The 26,217-nt window shown below is 38.1% G+C and overlaps 1 protein-coding gene across 1 annotated transcript; it reads left to right on the top strand.

The window, feature by feature from the left end:
* Nucleotides 1-8,989: 8,989 nt before the first annotated feature.
* On the top strand, nucleotides 8,990-20,447 carry spi1b (Spi-1 proto-oncogene b). Its single transcript, XM_062030879.1, has 5 exons — nucleotides 8,990-9,330; nucleotides 9,783-9,870; nucleotides 11,419-11,615; nucleotides 16,406-16,550; nucleotides 18,465-20,447. Exons 1-5 carry the CDS (start codon nucleotides 9,289-9,291, stop codon nucleotides 18,776-18,778), a joined length of 786 nt encoding a protein of 261 aa, XP_061886863.1. The 5' UTR covers nucleotides 8,990-9,288; the 3' UTR covers nucleotides 18,779-20,447.
* Nucleotides 20,448-26,217: the final 5,770 nt, after the last annotated feature.

The following is a 26,217-nucleotide window of genomic DNA, read 5'->3' as shown; positions in this document are numbered from 1 at the left end:
TTTTAAGATATTCAACACTTGACTGTTGTCTGACGGCTAAAGTGGGTAATGCTGCCCCAACCAGTTTGCCAGTGTCCTCTGCAGTGGACACTTGTGTTTTGCATAACTGGGCTACAGCAGTAACTTAAATGATGAGCCTAATTGGTTCTGTGCGCTTAACTAAAAACACTCAAATCAACATCACCCATAAATTTAACCGGTGCTTGCCCCCCGCCCTCACACACTAAAAAAACACACCTATTTTACATGTAAAATGCCTTTTGAAAAGGAAAAACAAATGTATAGATAATAATTATTTTATTAAAAATTATACAGAAGAATGTACTAAAAACAACTATAGTAGTTTTATGAAGTAATGTAATAATAACGTAGAGAAATTACCTATACAGTCGGTATAGCTCGGTTGGTAGAGTGGCCGTGCCAGCAACTTGAGGGTTCCAGGTTCAATCCCCGCTTCCACCATCCTAGTCACTGCCGTTGTGTCCTTGGGGAAGATACTTTACCCACCTGCTCCCAGTGCCACCCACACTGGTTTAAAAATGTAACTTAGATATTGGGTTTCACTATGTAAAGCGCTTTGAGTCACTAGAGAAAAGCGCTATATAAATATAATTCACTAATTCACTACCTTGGAGAGTGGACTTCTACGGTACCCCCTTTCAGCTGCTTCTTCGTCAAACACACCATCAGTAGCTTTTTCATATTTTCATGGATACATGTCTTGGCTGGCGTTATTGACTTCTTCTGCTTCACTATGTTGCAGACTAGCAGTTATTTAGCATGTTTTTGATCATTTTGGTGTTTAATTCAATGAATATTATTGTTTTTCTCAGCACTGTGCCTCACACTCACTTTCTTCCTTCTTATGCTTGGAAAACAAAGTTTTGTCGCTCTTTAGCTACAGTATAAGCTAATGCTAGTGAGTAAGACCCGGTGTTTCGGGTGGATTTTACGGGGATCACTGTGACATTTGCTACACCAACTAATGGCGGAGATGTTTGTAACTCTAAGTTCTTGCTTGCAACTTAGAGTAGAGAAGGGATTCATACGGCTCTATTCATAGGTGGATCTCGCTTGAGAGGAATGTGGCGGTTTGTCATTTTGCAATTCCATCTGCTGAAAATGATGGAAAGTGCCACTCTACAAAGTTGGAATTGCCACGAAACACATTTTAATATACTTAAAACTTACGACACTTAACTGCCGTCTGACGGCTAAAGCGGGTAGTGCTGCCCCAACCAATTTGTCACGTTGCATGTGTCAGGTATACCGCGACAAATGGGGCCTATGTTTCCCCTTTTTACTGTAAAGCATAACAATTAGCCAAGAAATAGCTCTTTTCTCAAAACACTCTTTAAGTTGGTCCACTCTTAAGTTGAGGTACCACTATATTTCCCCACTAACTTTATAACTCTCTCAAAAAAATAGTACTAAAAGAATTACCGCTATTTAATGATGAATTCATTTTATTTTTAGAATATGCCAAGGGAAAAAAAGGCACTGCAAAAATATGATCGATATCATCATTTACTATACTCTACTTTTGTCTCGATTCTAGAAAGGGATTATCTTCTCATGACATTTCTGAAATATCAAATCATGCAGACCTAAGGAATATAATACCACAAGTAAATGCTGTGTTCATGCAACATTATTTCACTAACCCCTTTGCCGGAATTTCCAAAACGCCTTTCTGTGTTTATCAGAATATCCAAAAGTGATACTGTATCCTCATCTTATCTTCCAGCTGCATGTGTGTATGAGTGTGATTGTACAGTATGTCCCCGCGTTATCTTTAGCTAGAAAAGCCATTAAAGTTAAAAGCTAATGCAGTTGAGGATATGTCAGATTGATGGTTGGGACCAAGGTTTTATTTGGTTATTAGCTGGAACTGACTTAGCATATGTTAAGGACGACGATGCATTGATTGTATTGAGACAGTAAAGCATGAAAACATGAAAACAGACAGTAAGAAACACCCAAATGTCGGATAAAATATCACTTTTTTTGCAAAACTTTGTCATATAAAGTTTGCTTTCTTGATTCTCTTTGTCATACAAATCCCCACCCTGCTTTGTACCAAAGACTTGGTGAAACTGTGACACAGTACCTTGGATTACCCTGAAGATGGACTGTTTATCACTGGAAAGCAAGGGGCCACTTGTTTCTATATTATCATTCTGATGGGGCAAATGGCTCAAGACTAAAGGGAGTTTAAAGATAGAATTACAAATCCTGTCAACTGCGACAGTTTCGGTGCTGAAGTATTAAAATAGAATAATGCAATGACGAGTACAATACCATATTAGGATACCATTATGAGAATCAGAATTGATTTGAAGACTTATAAAGAGAACTGCTGTATTTAGAGTTCACTACAGAATGTAAATTGTGTTACAAGATGAGAACAGGTAGTGAACATATGTTTAAAGGCCTACTAAAACCCACTACTACCGACCACGCAGTCTGATAGTTTATATATCAATGATGAAATCTTAACATTGCAACACATGCCAATACGGCCGGGTTAACTTATAAAGTGCAATTTTAAATTTCCCGCGAAACTTCCGGTTGAAAACGTCTATGTATGATGACGTATGCGCGTGATGTCAATGGTTGAAACGGAAGTATTCGGACACATTGTATCCAATACAAAAAGCTCTGTTTTCATGGCAAAATTCCACAGTAGTCTGGACATCGGTAGGTTGGAGTTCAAATCCCAGCCGAGTTATACCAAAGACTATAAAAATGGGACCCATAACCTTCCTGCTTGGCACTCAGCAACAAAGGGTTGGAGTTGGGGGTTAAATCACCAAAATGATTCCCGGGCGCGGCGCCGATGCTGCGCACTGCTCCCCAAGGGGATGGGACAAATGCAGAGGACAAATTTCGCCACATCTAGTGTGTGTGTGACAATCATTGGTACTTTAATCTTTAATCTTTAATCTTAATCTGTGTTGGTGAATCTTTTGCAATTTGTTTAATGAACAATGGAGACTGCAAAGAAGAAAGCTGTAGGTAGGATCGGTGTATTAGCGGCGGACTACAGCAACACAACCAGTAGGACTTTGACTTGGATAGCAGACGCGCTATCCGACGCTAGCCGCCGACCGCATCGATGATCGGGTGAAGTCCTTCGTCGCTCCGTCGATCGCTGGAACGCAGGTGAGCACGGGTGGTGATGAGCAGATGAGGGCTGGCTGGCGTAGGTGGATAGCTAATGTTTTTAGCATAGCTCTGTGAGGTCCCGTAGCTAAGTTAGCTTCAATGGCGTCGTTAGCAACAGCATTGTTAAGCTTCGCCAGCCTGGAAAGCATTAACCGTGTAGTTACATGTCCATGGTTTAATAGTATTGTTGATTTTCTGTCTATCCTTCCAGTCAGGAGTTTATTTCTTTTGTTTCTATCTGCAGTTAAGCCCGATGCTATCACGTTGGCTCCGTAGCTAAAGTGCTTCACCGATGTATTGTCGTGGAGATAAAAGTCACTGTGAATGCCCATTTCGCGTTCTCGACTCTCATTTTCAAGAGGATATAGTATCCGAGGTGGTTTAAAATACAAACCCGTGATGCACAATAGAAAAAGGAGAAAGTGTAGAATCCAATGAGCCCTTTTACCTAAGTTACGGTCAGAGCGAAAAAAGATACGTCCTGCACTGCACTCTAGTCCTTCACTCTCACATTCCTCATCCACAAATATTTCATCCTTGCTCAAAATAATGGGGTAATCATCGCTTTCTCGGTCCGAATCGCTCTCGCTGCTGGTATAAACAATCGGGAAATGTGAGGAGCCTTTCAACCTGCGACGTCACGCTACTTCCGGTACAGGCAAGGCTTTTTTAATCAGCGACCAAAAGTTGCGAACTTTATCGCTGATGTTCTCTACTAAATCCTTTCAGCAAAAATATGGCAATATCGCAAAATGATCAAGTATGACACATAGAATGGATCTGCTATCCCCGTTTAAATAAAAAAAAAAAATTTCAGTAGGCCTTTAAGAAATGGATATGAAGTGGGAAAGAAGTAGGATTAAATAAGCCTTGCTTCTTCTTACTCCTTTTCGGACATGTTGTGAAGAGAAATTGGTTATTTGCAAGTTATATGATGTATCACATGTAAATGTATGCATGTTTGAAATAAATCTGAGAGATAATCCTGATACGGTAGTGTCACATGTTACTGATATAATGATCAAATACATGACACATGCACACAAATTAAACTGAATTTGAAACATAATTTTCCAAAACAGATGGCATGCCTTGCACACACCAATAACAATGTGTGGTGGTGGGCGGATCGATCCACAAATGGATAGCACCGATACCAAGGATTGTATCTCAGATTCCAGATGGAAATGAACTAAAATAATTGTTTCCATATGAATAATGTGAAATACACACTGTCTTTTCACTCATTGAAATAAATATCAGTATCTGCTCAATACCGGTCGTATGAAATCAATATTTTTTAGTTGTATTCTATGTTTATTTTCACAATTGTGTGTTATTTTCATGTTGATCCATTTTTTATACAATGTGTTTGTTATAGTTATACTGTATATCTTTGTATTGTACATTATACTGAGAGCCAGTGTCCTCTGCAGTGGACATTTTGTCAGAAAAATTTAATCTTCGGTTGTGTAGAACCCAAATGTTCACTGTAGTGGATGCTTGATTAAGGAGGTTGTTCAAAGAATCAGCATTCTCTGCTGTAGCCATTTTTTGGGGGGGAAAAAGTCATTTTTTGCAGAACACAATTGTTGATTGCAGTGGACACCAGATCCCAGAAGGAGTGTCATCTGCAGTGGACATTTGTTTTTGGTCTATTACTTTATTTCAGAAAAGGAAGCCTTGTTCTGTAAAACACAAATGTCCACTGCAACGGTGTAGTGGACGCTTTATTTAAGAGGTTGTTCAACGAACCTGCGTCATCCGCAGTGGGCATTTTTTTTTTGTGTGTTTCTTTTGTTAGAGTAACACATTTTAACAAAAAATAGCCCTGTTATACAAAACTCAAATATCCACTGCAGTGGACGCTGGCTCTCAGGAAGCTGTCCTGAGAATGAACTTCCTCTGCAGTGAACACTTTTTTGGGTCCTTTGGTCTATTTCCTTTGTCATAATCATACATTTTTGAAAAAAAAAACAGCCCTGTTATGCAGAATATAAATGTCCACTACAAAGGGCGCTGTATATCAGGATGGTGTCCTGAGAACCAGCATCCTCTGCATTGCACAGGTGTTCTATTTCTTTGGTCAGAGTTATACATTTTAGAAAATGTCCATTACTGAGGAAATCCAGCTTCCTCTGTAGTGGACTTTTTTTGTGTGTGTTTATTTATTTGGTAGGAGTTACACATTTTGGAAGAAAAAAAAAACGTCCTGTTATGCAGAACACACATGTCCACTGCAGTGGACGCTGGATTTCAGGAGGTTGTCCAGAGATCCAGCGTCCTCTGCAATGGACATTTGTTTTTGGGCTATTTCTTTTGTCAGAGTTACACATTTTGGAAAACAAGTCCTCTTATGCAGGACACATGTCAACTGCAATCTAACAAACAAACAAACAATACACTTTTTTTTCTCAGGAGGTTTTTCTGAGAACCAGCTTCCTCTGCAGTGGACGTTTGTCTTTGGAGCGGCCATCCTATTCACTGTTGTTGTGTCCTTGGGCAAGATACTTTACCCAACCTGCTCCCAGTGCCACCCACACTAGTTTAAATGCAACTTAGATAATGGGTTTCACTATGTAAAGCGCTTTCAGTCACTAGAGAAAAAGTGCTATATAAATATACTGTAATTCACCTCACTTCACTTTTGGTCTGTTTTTTTAGTTACACGTTTCAGAAAAGAAAGCCCTGTTCTGTAAAACACAAATGTCCACTGTAGTTGACGCTGGGTCTCAGGATTTTACCCTGACAACCAGTGTCCTCTGCATAGGACATTTGTTTTTAGTCTATTTTTTTTGTCAGAGTAACACATTTTGAAAAATAAATAACCCAAAGATGCGATACGCTGGATCTCGGGAGGTTGTCTTAACCAGCGTCATCTGCAGTGGATATTTGTTGTATGTCTATTTCTAACACATTTATAAAAAAAAGGAAAAAAAAGGCCCTGTTATGCAAAACACTAATGTCCACTGCAGTGGACACTGACTCTTACACAAAACTCATCTCAGGGAATACATTCTTGAACATAGGAGGGCGATTGTTATTTTTCTCACTCATGATTTTATTTTACTCAAACAATTCTATGTTATTAAAAGGAATAATTACATAATTTTATTGATATTGTTACGTTTTTTTAAACCAGGGGTGTCTAACAAATGTTCGCTGAGGGCCACATCACAGTTATGGCTGCCATACGAGGGCGGCTTGGAACTGTCAAAAATGCATGAAAATAAATGTATAGCTCTTAATATTATTATACAATTGTCTATGGGAAAAAAAATCTTCAGATTTTGCAGCAAAAAAACTGGTAGCTCAGTTGCCACAATTTTATGTTAATTTTTGCAACGTATTACTGTAAATGGAAAAACGGTACTATAGTTTTTTTTACAGTAATATTCTGGCGACTGAGCTGCCAGTTTTTTTACCCTAAAAATGTATTAATTAAGACTTAATTTAGAGTTATTTGGACACTAGGGGAACGTATCAGGGTTAGGGTTAGGGTTAGGGTTACTAATAAGCAATAATTCTGAGGTTATTGAGGGAACACTCTTAGTTAATGGCTTACTGGTTGTATAATAAGGCCATGCAGAATAAGGCATTAATAAGTACTTAACAATGACTAAATAAGAGCCAATATGTTACTAATTAGCATGTTAATAAGCAACTAATTAATGGTGAATATGTATTCCCCGTACTAAAGTGTTACCGGTAATTTTTGCAACATATTGGAAACATTTAAATGTATGATAGTACTATATTTGTTGCATTATCAGATGATATTAAAAGGCCACATCACAGTTATGGCTGCCCTAAGAGGGCCGCTTGGAACTGTCAAAAATGTATGAATATAAATGTATAGCTCATAATATCATTATACAATTGCCTATGTAAAAAATCTTTAGATTTTGCAGTAAATAAACTGTTAGCTCAATTGCCACAATTTTACCGTAAAATGTATGGTAATTTGGTAACACTTTAGTATGGAGAATATATTCACTACTAATTAGTTGCTTATTAAAGTAACAGAGACTTAATTTAGAGTTATTTGGACAACTAGGGGAACATATCAGGGTTAGGGTTAGGGTTAGGGTTAGGGTTACTAATAAGCAATAATTCTGAGGTTATTGAGGGAACACTCTTAGTTAATGGCTTACTGGTTGTATAATAAGGCCATGTAGAATAAGGCATTAATAAGTACTTAATAATGACTAATTAAGAGCCAATATGTTACTAATTTGCATGTTAATAAGCAACTAATTATTGGTGAAAATGTATTCCCCATACTAAAGTGTTACCGGTAGTTTTTTCAACATATTACTATAAATGGAAAAACGGTACTGTAGTTTTTTTACAGTAAAATTCTGGCGACTGAACTGCCAGTTTTTTAACCCTAAAATGTTTTGTCCTTTTTTGCAGTGTACAATCTGAGGGATAACTTGCTTCAAAATCATAGGTCAAACACACATTTATTGATATTATTTTTTTATTTTAACTTAAAAAAAAGTTTGAATTGTATGATAGTACTATATTTGTTGCATTATCAGATGATATTAAAAGGCCACATCACAGTTATGGCTGCCCTAAGAGGGCCGCCTGGAACTGTCAAAAATGTATGAATATAAATGTATAGCTCATAATATTATTATACAATTGCCTATGTAAAAAATCTTTAGATTTTGCAGTAAATAAACTGGTAGCTCAGTTGCCACAATTTTACCGTAAAATGTATGTTAATTTGGTAACACTTTAGTATGGGGAACATATTCACCATTAATTAGTTGCTTATTTAAGTAACAGAGACTTAATTTAGAGTTATTTGGACACTAGGGGAACAAATAAGGGTTAGGGTTAGGGTTAGGGTTACTAATAAGCAATAATTCTGAGGTTATTGAGGGAACACTCTTAGTTAATGGCTTACTGGTTGTATAATAAGGCCATGCAGAATAAGGCATTAATAAGTACTTAATGATGACTAATTAAGAGCCAATATGTTACTAATTTGGATGTTAATAAGCAACTAATTAATGGTGAATATGTGTTCCCCATACTAAAGTGTTACCGGTAATTTTTGCAACATGTTACTGTAAATGGAAAAACGGTACTATAGTGTTTTTACAGTAAAATTCTGGCAACTGAGCTGCCAGTTTTTTACTCTAAAATATATATCATTTTTTGCAGTGTACAATTAGAGGGATAACTTGCTTCAAAATTATAAGTCAAACACACATTTATTAATATTATTATTTATTTTAACTTAAAAAAAGTTTGAAATGTATGATAGTACTATATTTGTTGCGTTATTCAATGATATTAATGTGCAATTGCATGCAATACATATATTTTTTTCTGTCAAAATGGAAGGAACAAATACATTTTGTATGAAAAGATAAAGTACTTTATTGACACATATTACTTCGGGCCACATTAAATGGCGGGCCTTGAGTTTGACACCTGTGTTTTAAACTATTTTTAGGCTGATTATAGGCATGATATACAAAATAAAGGGCAACATTACACAATGATCCGGAACAATTTCAAACTAAAAGCAATACAGGCCCTGTTTTTCATCGATATCGCACCGATATTAAAAAAATGGAGTATCGCCCACCTCTTCAGTTCATGGTACAGGTTTAGACGTGACATCATTTGTGCCACAAAAGAGCATTAGAAAAAAAACAAAGACATTTCAGAAGTTATTTTCTTGTATGTGACGATGAAGTGGCCCGTGAATGTGGGATGTTTTTAGTGGAAACGCTTGCTGACGATTGGCCGCTAAGGGAGGTGACAATATAGAGACGGTGATAAATGTGACGTTTCTCAAGCAGTAGACACACTCTGGTGCTTCCAGCCACACATATTTACAGAAGTTCAAAGTTCTTCTTTTGTTCCACAGCTGAACCGTGGGCCTTGTGTCTTTTCCATTTGATTATCACTGAAGGCCTCTCGGACTTGTCGAGGCCACAAGAGTTAAAACTACACAATAAGAGACTCCACGGATGGACGGTTTTGGTTATCGTTGAGCGAGAGGAAATTTTGAAACGTTGTGCAATGGTGCTGCAAAAATTTTGAAAGGTTGTGAGACGCATTCGGTTTGCAAAGCTGTTTGGAAAAGAAGCCTCCATGTTGCATCCCTACAGAATGGAGACCTACCTCATTCCACCTGTAAGTATTATTGTGTTTTTTTTATTGGCATTGTATTGCCAAGATGTATCATTTATCACAGTTATTTTGTAATATGCAACGTTAACAAGAAACACATTCACAAGGTGAAGAATATACATCTTGTAAACATCATATTCCATAGACTACAGTGAGTTCTACTTGATTTATAACAGGATGCCAACTGTTACAGTCCTTTATACCATGGGCGACATGAAAATGAAACTCTGAATTTTTTCAGAGTTTCAGAATAGCAGTGGCATGGAAATTACATGAAATATGTACTCCATGTAAATATATATACAGTTTATAGTCTGACATTTTTTTTTGTAGAAATCTCTGCATAGAATGATAATCCCTGTCTAGATTATAATGTTTATTGTTCATATCCTATCGGAAAATATTTTCATTTGTGAAAATGTATGATTTTCCTTTGTGTTTGTGTGCCGCTGCAGCCCTCAGAGGAAATCTACGACCCTGAGATGTACATACAGATACCAGATTATTATAATTCATATGTTCTGGATGCAGAGATGCAGCCAGGTCAGTAAAACTCCAGCATTCATTTGGATTTTCATGTCTTCAGATTATCGAACACACACATTTATTATCAAAAACAAAAATCCTTATTAGTAATATGCAGTAATATTACTATCAACTGTGTGTTATTATAAGTGATAAAAATAGTAAATGACATTTATAAAATCAAGTAAAACATAGGGAAATAAATGTGAATGTAATTACACACGGGAGCATATTTTCAATACCACTCAACATTAGTACAACATTAGAATGATACTAGAATGAAATATAGAAAATAAAATAAATATTTTTTGGTGTAATTCTTGAGGTCTTAAGGAGCCCACAGTGCATGCAGCTGGAGCTCGCACAGGAAACAGATGCTATTTCTTTCGGCCGCTGCAATTACATACATAGAACAACTTTTGCCCCATGGGGTTTTATTGATGCACACAACTTTCTTTTAGAAGCAACTGCTTTGAATATTCCACCAAAACAAACTTAATGGGAAAATATGTGATAATTTGGCTGTAGGTTTTTCCCTTGGACTACTACAGTATACACATTTTTTTTTTTAACTTAATTTTCTTAGCCTTTTTTATTCGCATTTCATTATTCTATTTATTTTGTTGTAACTTCAGCCAATGTCCTGTATACTGCATACAGTGTTTCTGTTATTGGAGCCTAAAAAGCACAGGGGTCATGAAACTCAAGGCCCGGGGGCAACATCTGGCCCGCCAGATTATTGTTTTATGGCCCGCAAACATGTGCGACAATAAGGCGTTTCGTAATTTTTTGCAAAATGTGTTTCATTTTTTGACAGAAAAAAAATGTTGTTTAGTTTTTTATTTATTTAAATTATTCAATGCAAAAATATATTCCAATTCTTTTTTTTCTTCAGTGAAACCCTTTTTGGAATTCATTTATAATCTGCTTGTCACCTTGACTTCTAATTGTAGTAATACTTATTTCATTTATTTCGTTTATTTTATTTATTTATTTTTTGTATTTATTTTTTTATTTAATTATTTACAGACAAACATAGTTTTATATTTCATTATTGTTTCTTTTGTTAATATCAGAGTCCGTTCTGCAAAAAGGTCATCTGTAGAAGCACAGCTTATGGACAGGGACCCACAGTTAAAATATACATCATCATATAATATCTTGTGGCGATTTTACATTTACCGTATCTGGTTTAAAGGGGCCAGTTCAGGGCAGCCGTAACTGCGACAAATGAAAATGCCATACTGATAAAAAAAAAGTTCAATTTCATTCAAAAATGAACAACAGATAAGTGCAGCTTTGAATTTTTGTTGTTGGCCATGAGTAAAACTTGGAGATTTTTAAATGGAAATAAAATATGCCTGAATATATTTTGATTTTGATCTTAAAGTTAGTAGAGCGATGGGTATTCTAGGCTTTTATTTACATTTTGCAGTTAAATAATCTAATACAGCAGGTAAATATCCAAAAAGCAACTAGAAAAATTCACTACGAGTGAGATCTTTGTCTTCCATTTCAACAACTGAGCGTGACTTGACCCCATGTTTCATTGCCATGTCTATTTAGATCATTGGGACTATCGCACTCACCCTCATGGACACCCAGTGGAGTTCGACAACCTCCAGGAAACAAACTTCACCGAGTTGCAGAGTGTGCAGTCGCTGCACCCGCCCAGCCTGATCCGACATGACACCATGCGCTACGACGCAGAGAGTCTGCTGGAGCCAAATCTGGGGGCACATTCTCACATGTTGCAACAACATGTAAGTGCCTCTGTCACTACTCACAAGTCATGTCATTAGGTGGAGACACTATTCAACTGGCGGCCTCCGACTTCAGTTGAGGAAAACATTTTTGCAGCAATTTCCTGAAAAACACTGGGGTCCAAACTTGTGATTTACATAACTGAGGCGTTCCCCAAGGCACCCCCTTGAGTCCTCTCCTTTTTGGCAGTTACACATTTGTTTGTAACTGTAGCTTGTTTACTTCAGATGCAGTCAGGAGTCATTCGTTCAACTTATTTAGTTATACTAGTAGTGTTCCATTTTAGGTCCTCTCTTTTTCATCATTTGGGCTATTCAACCCACACGTTCTGTTCAAAAAACTTGTGAGAGACTCACATTTTTACAGCAGATTCTTAAAAACACTAGATGGCTGTCATAGAGATGATATTTGACTAATTGCCACCGGTCGGAAATGAGGCCCCCAAAACATTTCAATTGAATATCCCTGTAATACTGTAAATACATATATTTACATTTACATTTACACATGCGAAAGGTTAGAATTGAGGCACACAGTACATGATGAAAGGACAAATAACTTAACCTCTAAAGGCCTTAGTGGCCACATGCGTGGACAGCACCTTTTAGCTCTTATTTCCAAAATTGTGTACACTACTGAATTGGGGTCTTATGCCGACATATGGACACTTATACTGCTATCTGGTGGTGTCAGAAGAGTATAACATACAATGAAATTTGGGAAAAAAAGTGTAAAAATAAAAATGTGCATGTCACTTACACATGAAGTACACGTTTGTGCACTTATGGACTAAGTACATCATATTAAAAGATGATTTTTAGTTTTTATTCTAATTAGGGTCCAATAAGCCCAAATAGCAAAGAGAAATAAAAAAAAAGCATGTAAACAAACAACTTGGGCCTTAAGAGGTTAATAAAAGGGGCCAACTTGTTCATTTATAAATCTAAGCTCATATAAACCATTCGATACAATACAATACAAATAGGGCTGGGTACCTTTCATAATCGAACCGATACGGTACGATTCCTGGTACCTGGAAATCGATACTGGTTCTTAAAGGGGAACTGCACTATTTAGCATGTTTTGTGTTGCTTATGCTTCACTGATAGTATTAGTTCTTAGTATTTTATCTCTTTTAATAGCTAAACTGTTATTGTTTTACATATTGCTTTGTAAGGTAGCACTTTGAGATTATTTAAAGGAAAAGTGCGTAACAAATAAAATATATCATTGTTTATTTTTTATGCTGGGCGTTTTACTCCTTTGTTGTCCTACTCTTTTCAGCGGTCATTGAACGCACCGTAAAAAATACAGTCTCGTAGTATTCTGTGCCATGACAGGTTCAAGTGGACACTTGTATGTCTTAGTTGTTCAAACAGCAATGTCTTTATACACGTTTGGATTGAGGTATGTGGTTTCTAAATGGGAAAATAAGTTAAAGTTTTCATGTTAGCATTTAAGATGGCAAGCTAGCGCCACTCAGTCCATGAGTTTATCAAAGTGCAATTTGCAATCACGGTTTTTCGCTTATTTAAATTTAAAACATTAATACAACCATCAGGAGTTTTACTACGGTTATCATTTAAAAAGGTTTATTGCTACATCCCCGCAGTAGTTAGAGCCAACTGAGTCTGCAACTGGACGAGACGTCATGCGCAACTCAGGTACCGAAACAAGGCACCGGTGAATTTTGGGTGAAACGGTAGGATAGGCAAGGATCGGTCGGTACCAAAAAAGTACTGAATTCGGTGCCCAAACTAGATACAATACAATACATGTTTTCCGGTTTGTGTTTAAAATGTACAGCACATTGCATAACAATAAAAAAACAATACCAATTTAAGTAACGGAGCTGTGCTAACCCCCTCAAGTCATTGTTGAAATATCACTGAATAATGAGAAAAAAATTAACCAGTGAACTTTTTTATTACCTTCCTGCCACAAGTGGTGGAAAAGTATATTGCAACTGAGTATCATTGCAGCCCGTCCAGACCACTGCTGAGAAATAAACACATTTTTTGGCGGCCCTCCAGGACGCGCTCGCGGTCAAAAAATGGGCCCCCGGCCCCATGGTTAAGAAACACTGATCTAAGTTGACCAAGGGACTTTTGGAATATTCCACATTTGAGGGGTGTAATGATTTAGGGTAACAAGACTGAGAGAAAACCCAGGGACAACATGTAAAATTATTATTGTTCTTTTTTTAATAATATATACTTAAAGTATAGTTAGGAAGTTGGGATAAGGAGAAACCTAAATATGAAAATGATATAGCATTTTTGGTTTTATTACATGATAAAGTCCTTGTGGAGGTCTTGCTCCTCCGGGTTCTCTGGACCACCAATGACGGACATGACAGCCGTGTTCATCTTTGCGAACAATGATTTATTTTGCAATAAGTTGTGCTTTTCAGCCATGTTCAAGTTTCTCTCGCTCGTTCTCCACCATCAACAACCACCTCTCCTTCCCGACTGCTGCCTTTAACAGAGCGACAGGGGATCAGACAAACACTCACAGCTGTGTCATCTACGCACCTGTCACTAATCTCGAAGCCGAACCTGACACACCCTGCTTCGCTGCAGGTCCGCAGGCCACGCCCCCCCAATCCCCCCCCACAGTCTTTTTTTGGGAAAAGGGGACAGACAGTTAGTAGTTCCACTTAATATTTTACATTTTATTTATTACCTTCTCTAGGGTGTAATGTATTTTTTGTCGTTGGTTTGTCTGTTAGTTAATAGTTACAAACATAACCTAAAAAAACTTGCCATTTAAAAAAAAAAAGTTTTAAATGGAATAACGAACAACCGATTAGAGTTTGGGCTTGATCTGACTCATTTCTACTTTGTTACCTTATGTTTACGCTACAAGCTTTAACTTCTGTGTGTGTGTGTGTTGTGTGTGTGTGTGTGTGTTTCGGTGCTGGAGACCCGCCTCCACCCACAGAGACAAAGACAGCGGGAGACTGACAAGAGGCTTTACTGCGTGTCTTTCGTTCCGGGTTCCGCTATAGATCGTTCAAAAAGTTACAGGGAAATTTTCTTCAAACTTTCAGGAAATGTATCAAATGTCATAAAGGACAAGTGATTACACTTTGGGGCCGATTCGTATGATTTCTATTGTGTTACCTTACGTTACAAGCTTCAGCTTCTGTGTGTATGCATTTGATCTCCCGCCACCTTCTACCATCCTAGTCACGGCCGTTGTGTCCTTGGGCAAGACACTTCACCCTTGCTCCTGATGGCTGCTGGTTAGCGCCTTGCATGGCAGCTCCCGCCATCAGTGTGTGAATGTGTGTGTGAATGGGTGAATGTGGAAATACTGTCAAAGCGCTTTGAGTACCTTGAAGGTAGAAAAGCGCTATACAAGTATAACCCATTTATCATTTATTTATAAAGACAGTGGAAGACTGACAAGAGGTTTTACTCTGTTTCTTTCATTCCACTATAGATCAAAAAGTTATGAGTGGATTTTGATGCCACTATTAGGAAATGTTAGTAATGGAATAAGGAACAAGTGATTACATTTTGGGGGTGAACCGGATCAACATCTAGATTTAGGACTTTTTTTTGTTTTACCATTGAGAGATAGGTAGGAGAGAAAGTATCTCCTTTAGTGTTTTTTTGTAGTTATACTGTATATGCAGTCAGATCAATGTGTAAGACACTTTGCTTGATAAAAACAATGTTACAGTTGATTTTATCGTGCATTTATACATTTTAAATCCTGGGGACACAAATAGTACTGATTTGTATGTGATTGAAGCACATATGTATTGCTCAGTATTGTTGACAAATTCAGGGCCTAATTAAACTTCTAAGCCTTTTAACATTTTTACAGAAACACCACAAGCAATTTAAAAACTACATTTTAAATTGTCTTTTTGTCACAAATAATTTCAAATCTGTGTTGAAAAATATTTCAGTGAACATTTTGGGATTTGGTGGCATTTTTGAGTTGTTTCTACAAAATCAGGAAGTGATCATTTGTGTTTGATACACCGTTTTTTTTCAAGCGCATGTTTGGAATCCATAGTAGTTCAGTGAAGCATTACACACTTTTCACAAGTCCATTCAACTCTTAGAAAAATGACATTCATATGAAGCAATTGTATTGTTAACCTCCATCCATCCATTTTCTACCGCTTATTCTTTGGGGTCGTGGGGGGCGCTGGAGCCTATCTCAGCTACAATCGGGCGGAAGGCGGGGTACACTCTGAACAAGTCACCACCTCATCGCAGGGCCAACACAGATAGACAGACAACATTCACACTCACATTCACACACTAGGGCCAATTTAGTGTTGCCAATCAACCTATCCCCAGGTGCATGTCTTTGGAAGTGGGAGGAAGCCGGAGTACCCGGAGGGAACCCACGCAGTCACGGGGAGAACATGCAAACTCCACACAGAAAGATCCCGAGGCCGGGATTGAACCCAAGACTACTCAGACCTTCGTATTGTGAGGCAGACGCACTAACCCCTCTGCCACAGTGATGCCCTATTGTTAACCTGTTGCACATAATTTAAAAATGTAAAAAAAATAAAAATAGAAATAAAAAAAACTAGGTTTAAAATGACATAAACAAACACTCAGTGATATTCTAAATGATATATAACAGTTGAACACAAATGATTAAAAAAACTGACATCTCAGTCAATAAAGTAAACCTTTGATGAATGGATTGACACTCATAGTACTCACGTGTTGAAAGCCTGACCAGATGAATTCATCTGTGTTTTGATTAAATATAACTTCTCATAGGTCAATAACTAAAACTTTGTATTTTGTAGATTTTCCCACGGACTCTGTATTCAACACATACGTCCCAGCGCAGCACTGATGATGACGAGCATGGAGGTCAAAGTCCCCCCTTGGAGGTCTCTGATGAGGAGTGTCTCAGAGATCAAATCCCTTATGTTTCACACGGAGAGATGGGTAAGACAACTCATTTATCGCTCAGGTAGTAGATAGGACAGTCTCAGTCTTTGTCAATTCATGCTCAAAGCCTAGATAGGACAGCTCTAGTCGAATCTTAGACATTATCAATACATGCTCAAAGACCATATGGGACATTTCTAGTCTTGTCTCAAGCTTCACCGGTTAATGCTGATAGCCTAGATGAGACAGCTCTAGTGTAGTCTCAGGCTTCATCAGTTCATGCGCAGAGACAAGACATGACAGCTCCAGTCTAGTCTACATTCACGATTCATCGGTTCATGCTCAGGGACTCGATAGGACAGCACTAGTCTAGTCTTGTCTCAGGGTTCATTAGTTTATGCTCAGAGACTAGATAGGACCGTTCTAGTTGAGTTTTAGGCTTCATCGTTTCATGCTCACAGAGTAGATGGGACAACTCTACTCGAGGCTCATGCTCAAACCCTTAATAGTCTAGTCTCAAGCTTCACCAGTTAATGCTTAGAGCGTTGATAGGACAGTGCTAATCTAGTTTAGTATTAGGGTTCTTTGATTCATGTCAAAGGCCAGTCGGGACAACCCTTGTCTAGGATGGGTCAGTTCTAGTTCTAGACAAGACTTGACTAGAGCCGTCCTATCTAGACTCTTGAGTATGAACTGATGCAGCCTGCCCATATGAGAGTCAAATGTCTTCTAAGACAACCTGAACAGTCCAGTTAGAATCAATGCACTGAGGTCGCACTCTTTATCTAATGAGAGGCATTATTAGAGCTGTAATGCTCCCTCCAACTAGATTTTGCAGACAAAATTATGCTAATGACTAACACTTATTATAGCTGGTTATGGTTATAGTTTATTGGTTTCAAGTCTGTTTAACACATTACATTAAGGAACACAGGCAGTTCATATAAAGTTTCTCAATAGCGATCACTTCTCGCAAGTTTCTAATGATAACGGACACAATTCATAACATAAATAAATACAAATCCACTATGGATACACCCCCAAATAAAAACACTTGGAATAACAATCAGAGAGTTGACATAAAAGCATTTAGAATTTTGGAGAACGGGTAGATGTTGGCTCATGTCAAAGTACTAGTATCCTTTACGTCACAGCACACACCATTTTGGGAGTTGCACAATGTGACATTTTGGAATTTTTAGGCAAAAAATAAATGTCCAGTTCAGGAGGTTAACTTCTCAAACATTATTTCACTCAGAATACCCATTATGAATCAGTATGCTTTGGCTAAAACTGTCAGACGGTGAAAAACATAATGAACATATTCCTTGGAACTTGCATGCGCTTCTTCCAAAAATCACCTCAAAATTATTTTGCATTTAAGATTACATAATTAATGCGAACGTATTCCCATTCTGCTACCTCTTATTGGTCGCTATGAATGACATGACTCTTCCAGGTACAGTACATGTACAAATAGATTAGAAACAGCGAGCTAATTAGGCAAGATGTTGCATAGACATGGTATTTGTCATGTTCTTGACTCTTGAACGCATCTCTTTGACGGCCACGTCTGGCCCATGTACTTGAAACACAAGAAAGTTTATAATAAATAAGCCCCTCAATTCCCACCAAATACGGATTAACTCGCTGGAATATTAAGACAATACAACATACATCCATAAACGTGGATGCATATGCAAAAGTGCAATATATTTATCTGTACAGTAATCTATTTATTTATATCTGCACCTTAATGCTCTTTTATCCTGCACTACAACGAGCTAATGCAACAAAATGCCGTTCTTATCTGTAATGTAAAGTTCAATGACAATAAAGGAAGTCTAAGTCTAAATCTAAGTCTAAAGCCTCTAAGTTCATGGTCCAAGAAGCAAAATGTGTACATTATGAACAGAATGAGCCATAAAAGTGCATAACAAATAACCTGAAACTTTTTGATCTTTCCAAAAGGCAACAAAAAAAAGATCCGTTTGTACCAGTTCCTGTTGGACCTTTTAAGGATCGGCGACATGAAGGAAAGCATCTGGTGGGTGGACAGAGACAAGGGAACCTTCCAGTTTTCGTCCAAACACAAGGAGGCTCTCGCACACCGCTGGGGAATCCAGAAGGGGAATCGCAAAAAAATGACCTATCAGAAAATGGCGAGGGCTTTGCGCAACTACGGCAAAACCGGAGAGGTGAAAAAGATCAAGAAGAAACTGACATACCAGTTCAGTGATGAGGTGCTTGGGAAGAGTCATTTTGAAAGAAAGCCATACATGTAGGCACAAGACTGGATCGTGCAAATGAGGTGACTTTTGAGTTCTGGTATCGGTGGTCACTTAAAGTTACCATTGTTTGTAAATAGCATTAAAAAACGTCAGGGAAAGTGAACAAAGGGAATGTGCAGGTTAATGATGGTTTCATGTAGAACATTTATACTCCCCTGCACACAAATACAGTATATGGACATGTGCTGTCTATCCGTCCATCCTTTTTCTATAGTCTTTATTTTGGCAGACTTACGGGAAAGCTTTAGTTTATCTCGGCTGACTTTAGCCAGTTTACTTCCAAAGGTGTAATGTTTATGTACACCAAGGCTATTTAACTGGCAGCCCAAGGGCCAAACCAGGCACTGGAATGACACCAGACAGTTCAATTCAAAACTCGGGAGACAAACATTTTTGCAGCAAATTCCTGAAACCACTAGCGTCCTCCAGTTGTATAGGTGAACTTGGACCGCTGTAAACTCATTGGCAGATCCTTGCATTGACACTTTAACCTTGCTAGCAAACGTAGGACACTGGGTTCCAAATGTGTTATTTACATAACTAAGGTGTTCCACAAGGCACCTCTGTAAGTCCCCATTTTTTTCGGCAGTGTACTTTTTTTGTAATGTGATTTATGTAACTTAGGTGTTGCTGTAGCTTGTTTACTTCAGATGGAGTAGTAGTCTCTTGTTCAACTTCTTTAGTTATACTAGTAGTGTTCCATTTTAGGTACTCTCTTTTTCTTCATTTGGGCTGGTCATCTGGTGGCCTGTAAGTTCAGTTAAAAAAACCTTATGAGAGACTAACATCTTTTCAGAAGGTCCTTAAAAACAGCATAACCAAAACATTTTGGATAAATATCCCTTATGGAGGCAGCACGGTGGAACAGGGGTTAGTGCATGTGCCTCACAATACGAAGGTCCTGAGTAGTCCTGAGTTCAATTCAATTACTTTTTGAATCATACATAGTTACTTTAACTAATATCCAGTTTCCTCTGAACCACGTTCATCTGGATCCACATAACTCAATTTGCCCATTACAATGTGCTTACAATTCTCAATATATCATCATACATTCATACTCATATTGAAAATAAGCTAGACCTCACTATACCGAACCAAAATATTAGATTTGTACAATTTCTTAAAATGCTCAATGTTTTAACAGTGATTGAGCCATCACTCAGGTTGTTCCATATTTTCACCCCACAGACTGAGACACAAAAACTTTTCCTTGTGCTAAGTGCAAAAGCGTGTTTATATTTTGCCGTTCCTCTGAGGTTATACCCCGCATCCCTTTCTATTAATAAACTTTGAATATTTGCCGGCAATTGATAACTTCTTGCTTTAAACGTTATAAACCCTGTCAAATATTCTACTAAATCAGGAAATTTTAACAGTTTTGACCTTAAAAATAAGCTATTTGTGTGCTCCTTGAACCCCACATTATGGATAATTCTAAGTACCTGTTTTTGTAAGATTGTTAAGCGGTGTATGTTGGTTTTATAATTATTTCCCCAAACTTCTGCACAGTAAATTAAGTTAGGATAAATGAGCGAATAGTAGATGGTTCGAGGGTGCATACTCATATGGGTACTGATGGTACACTGTGTTTTGCAATACAGTAAGCACACACTGAATGTGCAAACGTTCTTCAATATATCATTGTGTAACTTTTTTTTTTTTTAAAGAAAAGCTTATCCTCATTTTATAATTTTTCTGTTTTGAACTTGCAACTATTTATGCTGCCTTGGTTGATATACAATTTAACATACACAGCAGAGCCACAATAAACAACTGTAAGTATCTTGATGTCAGGTTGGGGTAAACCGGACTCTTTAATGCCTGTAAAGGAAACGGTGGAATTTTGGTTGCCTATTGTCTTAGGCTCCTGTATTGTACATATGTTGATGTGGTATTTAACCCAACCATGACGCAATAGCCAGTGGAGATTCTGTAAAGTTTACAATCCTTTAAAAACACCACTATTGATTTTGCCTAGGAACAAATGTTAACTGAAATTCTGAAAATGTATAGCTATTATTTAAGAGAATGACACATTATCAAATGTTTGTTTCTTGTCCTCTTGAACGATTGATTACAGCTTTGAAGGCAAGTATAAAAAATGAGGAACTGTGATGTGGAATGGATGTAGTTGTGTACACAATGTATGTAAAGAATGCCATGTATGTAAATGCAATTTTTCATCTGCTTCATATTATGTATTGATCTTGAATTAAAGTAAAGTTCTAAAGTAAATAGTTTGAAAATCAAAATAACAAAGAAAAATAAATAATTTCAAAACATGAAACTGCTTGTGGGAGTATTAAAGATGAGGATTGTTTTTGCCGAAGGATTTTCATAGTCGGATGAGGTTTGTTTGATTTTGCCCAATGTCGACGATCAGTCGAATCTATGGCTTTTTTTTTTTTTAAAGTATACATTTTGATGATATGTCCTTGTGCATACTGACTGGTCACTCAATGTCAACAACATCACATGGATGTAGATCTAGCCGCTATACATTGATTCTCCCAAAGTTGATGAAAGAAACTTATGAAAATAACACAGTCTTTTACAACCCCAAAAAAGCTAAACCACCATAAACACGATAGAGATTAGAAAGTTTAGTGAGGTCCTCCGCTCTGGCGCACGGACACGAAGACATCAGACATAAATAAAGAGAGGAAATAATGTAATGACGACGTTTGTGTTGTGAACCTGTGGAAATTACCTATGCCCATGGCCGTAATTGAGGACACTGAGGTCATGTCCTCTGTATTTTTTTAGGTGACAAAAGGATGACAATATGACTGACAGTAAATATACTTTGTCTTGGTCTAGCTCAGGGGTCGGTGACCCAAAACATTGAAGGAGGCATATTGGACCAAATATACAGAAAAAAAGCCTTATATAAGGGTTATAATGAAGGCAACACATGATGTAAGTGTCTATAATAGCTGTAATTGCCTACTCCCGGCCGAGTCATACCAAAGACTATAAAAATGGGAGCCATTACCTACCTGCTTGACACTCTGCATCAAGGGTTGGAATTGGTGGTTAAATCACCAAAAATGATTCCCGGGCGCGGCCACCGCTGCTGCTCACTGCTCCCCTCACCTCCCAGGGGGTGATCAAGGGTGATGGGTCAAATGCAGAGAATAATTTCGCCACACCTAGTTTGTGTGTGACAATCATTGGTACTTTAACTTTAACTTATCAAAGGCTGGCGCAAATCTTTGTTGACAGAAATGTTTAATTTAAATTTTTATTCTACACATTTTTGCAACATTGGAAATCATTAGTAAAATGGAGGCTTCTCACAGAATGAGATAAGTTCTGGAAATTACTGGCTCAGAATGGCCAAAGGTATAGATGTGTGTCCGAGTTAAAGAAAACGACAGGCTGTCTTCTTCTAATGGATTTGTTACAATCTTTGCGAGCTGGGTAACGTTTGCTGTGGTCTGGAACAACATGGCACACAGACAACACAAAAATGCAGGCAATATTACACACAGATAATGTGTCATGAGACATGCAAATATAAATTAAATAGACAGAGGACATAAGTAAACACAATTAAATGAGCAATAATGATGCAGTATGTACATACGGATAGCCTATATAGCATGTTAGCACCGATTAGCTTGCAGTCATGGATTGACCAAATATGCCTGATAAGCACTCCAGCAAATCAATAAAATCAACAAAACTCACCTTTGTGCATTCACGCACATCATAAAACATTTGGTGGACAAAATGAGACCAAGAAGGAGTGGCATAAAACATGTCTTTCTGTGGCAGCATCGGAGCAAGTTGTACATGTAAACAAACTACGATGAGTTCAAGGATCGCTGAAATTAGTAGGACAAAACGGTGCTTGCCAAATATTCTCATCAGTGATGCATGTATAACATAAACAGTGGGATTTCTAACAATTAGGAATGTGTGTGTCCTGTTTGTTTTTTTACAGAAAATATATAAAAATAAAAAATAAAAATTGTTCTTAATCTTTTTCCATTTTCACACTGAAAGAGGTCCATTGAGCCAGTAGGACGGCGCCCCATGCGCCTCTAGAGCTGCGGGTTGCTGACCCCCGGTCTTGGACATTGTGTGCGCTGTACATCACCATGCGTAGATTATCCTCAATACCATCAAAATACGATCTTTGGTCATGCACAGAGAGCTAAAACCCCAGCAACACGTATCGCAAAGAAGTCCAGTTTTACTTTAAACATTATCCAATCCGAAATGCATTGTCAACATAACGTTAACATTAAATCATACTGATGCAACTAATGTTGGTTTCACATTGATGTGACACGCTGTCAGTATAATGACGTCGTTGTGTCAGTCAGGTGCCACCCCGTCCTAAATACAGAACACGCGCTATGCGTAGGTCTTCATGATCAGTGGAGGTGGGGCATGTTGCCTGGAGAAGCACATTCAAATGTAAATTATTGAATGACAAGGCGCTTAATATAACATTTTACCCCATACATATTCCTGGCCACTGTCACTGATTAGAATATGAAAAAAAAATACTCCTTTATTTCCGGTGGCTCCGTGGTGGACGTCATTTGTACTTGCAATGCAAAGCAGAAGATCTTGGGTTCGATCCCTGGTTGTGATTCACCAGTTGGCATGTTTTAATGGTGTTAAAATGGTTTAATAAGCAAAAATTCAGGAAATTTCTAAAAAAATGCACTGTTACAAAATCATGTTGATTATCAAAGATGTTAGATGAGTGACAGATAGCTATAGATCAATTAAAGCTTTTGTTATTCTAGAAATTATGTTATTGTTATTATTCTGTTATTCTGGAAGCCTGCTCAGTGGGCTTGTGGTTAGAGTGTCCGCCCTGAGAACTCAAACCCCGGCCAAGTCATACCAAAGACTATAAAAATGGGACCCATTACCTCCCTGCTTGGCACTCAGCATCAAGGGTTGCAATTGGGGGTTAAATCACCAAAATGCTTCCCGAGCGCAGCCACCACTGCTGCTCACTGCTCCCCTCACCTCCCAGGGGGTGTAACAAGGGGATTGGTCAAATGCAGAGGGTAATTTCACCACACCTAATGTGTGTGTGACTATCAGTAGTACTTTAACTTTAAATACATTGTGTTGCTGAAGGTAATACAATTTATATAGTGCTGGTATACCCATCATTTCAGCTTTTCAAAGTTCCTCTTAGACAACCAATGTTTGACCTCGGTATTTGTCAAATCCTTGTTACGACCCTGCCTATGCCGAGGAGAGCTACACCTCTGGGGCGAGAATGCACATTCTACATGTAGAAAAATGCTCCCAACATTCTTGATTCTTGTGTACAGACAAATATGTTTTATAGAGTAAGAGATGTGGGAGGTTTGAACACCTCAAACTGTTAGACACCCCACAGCAGGAAGTAACGTCAGCTCTGAGGAAGTCTGAAGTGACAGCCCAAATTGTAAGTACCAGTTATCTTTTATTTTCTTAAATCTGTTTTTCTGCACACCAGAATCATGTACTATTTTACTACAGTTTGTCGCTACATCTGTAAGTGCAATTTGAAACTCTACTATGCAAAGCCAAAGCCATTTATCAACAACACCCAGAAACGCCGCCGGCTTCGCTGGGCCCAAGATCATCTAAGATGGACTGATGCAAAGTGGAAAAGTGTTCTGTGGTCTGACGAGTCCACATTTCAAATTGTTTTTGGAAACTGTAGACGAAGAGGAAAATAACCATCTGGATTGTTATATGAGCAAAGTTCAAAAGCCAGCATCTGTGATGGTATGGGGGTGTATTAGTACCCACTGCATGGGTAACTTACACATATGTGAAGGCACCAGTAATGCTGAAAGGTACATACAGCTTTTGTAGCAACAAATGTTGCCAACCAAGCAACGTTATCATGGACGCCCCTGCTTATTACAGCAAGACAATGCCAAGCCACGTGTTACAACAGAGTGGCTTCATAGTAAAAGACTGCGGGTACTAGACTGACTCCGCCTGAAAAGCTTCAAAAATTGGTCTCCTCAGTTCCCAAACGTTTACTGAGTGTTGTTAAAAGGAAAGGCCATGTAACACAGTGTTACGTAAAAATGCCCCTGTGCCAACTTTTTTGCAATGTGTTGCTGCCATTAAACTCTAAGTTAATGATTATTTGCAACAAAAAAAATTCAGTTTCTCAGTTTGAACATTAAATATCTTGTCTTTGCAGTCTATTCAATTGAATATAAGTTGAAAGGGATTTGCAAATCATTGTATTCTGTTTACAAATTACACAACATGCCAACTTCACTGGTTTTGTAAATTAGGGGCACATTTATTAGCATATTCATGCTTTTAATTCCAAATATAATGACTGTTAGAATAATTGTATCTTAAGTTATCACAAAACTTTGTGTTTCAATGTGTTCCCGGCGAGAAGACAAAAGCTGTCTTTGATCCTACCAAGAAGAAGGCTTGTAAAACTCCACTGTGTAGGATGGGAAGCAACATGAAGGTGTTCTGTTTCTTTGATGTATTGTAATCAACAGAAATATTTTGTCTTGACCCGAGAACGACAAAGCGAAGAGGAAGCAGGACCTGACTCCCCTCAAAGGGATCTTTTGTTAGAACTGTTTTACGACCTTGTCTTTGTACTGTTGTAATCAAAGGCGATGGCTGTTTACGACCCCCGACCCTTAGAAAAGGTGGAAAGTCCAAATAAAAGAGGAGGCGTACAATCTTTCGCCAGAGCGTGTTGGAGACTGTACAAGAGTACAGCCCAGACGTCTCTCCTCAATTGAGCCAAATTTAATTCCTTGCTTCTTGTCTTGTTCAATAGATGTCATCAGTGTTTGAACCTGACAATGACACATGTAAGTACTTATTTAAAGATGCATTTATTTATAATTGTTTTCCCATTTCACCCGCCGTATAAATGTCCCACAGGTTTGAGTGTGAGTAGTCAATATGCGCCCTGTGACTGGTGCACAGTCCAGGGTGTACCGAATCTCTCGCCCAAAGTCAGCTGGGATAGACTTCAGCTCACCTGGGACCCTAATGAATAAGTCGTATAGAAAATGGATGCATCTGTTTTTTTTTCCCTTCTAATTTAAGATTCCGAACAAAACATCGCGGACATAGAGCCAATTATTCTGGCCCGCAGAACTCTCAATTCCTTTCATTACCAGCTTTGCTCAGTGGAAAGCCTTGGATTTATCCCGCCATGTATTGCAGTAACGACACAACCACAACAATTTAAGCACAAGTGTACTTGTACAGCTCACAGACAGCTGACTGTTTGTTTTTCTTTTTTTTTAAATGTAAAGATCTAAATATAACCAATGCCTAACATCCCTGGCTCTCCCTCTCAAGGCCTGTCATGCAGGCGAGGTGTTGGAGGAAATGATGGTTGAAATATAGCCTTTGTGTGTGTGTGTGTGTGTGTGCGCGTGTGTGTGCACATGTATGCTGGGAGAGGA

This window comes from Entelurus aequoreus, linkage group LG02 (assembly GCF_033978785.1).
Source record: "Entelurus aequoreus isolate RoL-2023_Sb linkage group LG02, RoL_Eaeq_v1.1, whole genome shotgun sequence".
Taxonomy (NCBI): domain Eukaryota; kingdom Metazoa; phylum Chordata; class Actinopteri; order Syngnathiformes; family Syngnathidae; genus Entelurus; species Entelurus aequoreus.
Note: the sequence above shows the minus strand (reverse complement) of the source record. Positions and strands in the feature narration are given on the sequence as shown.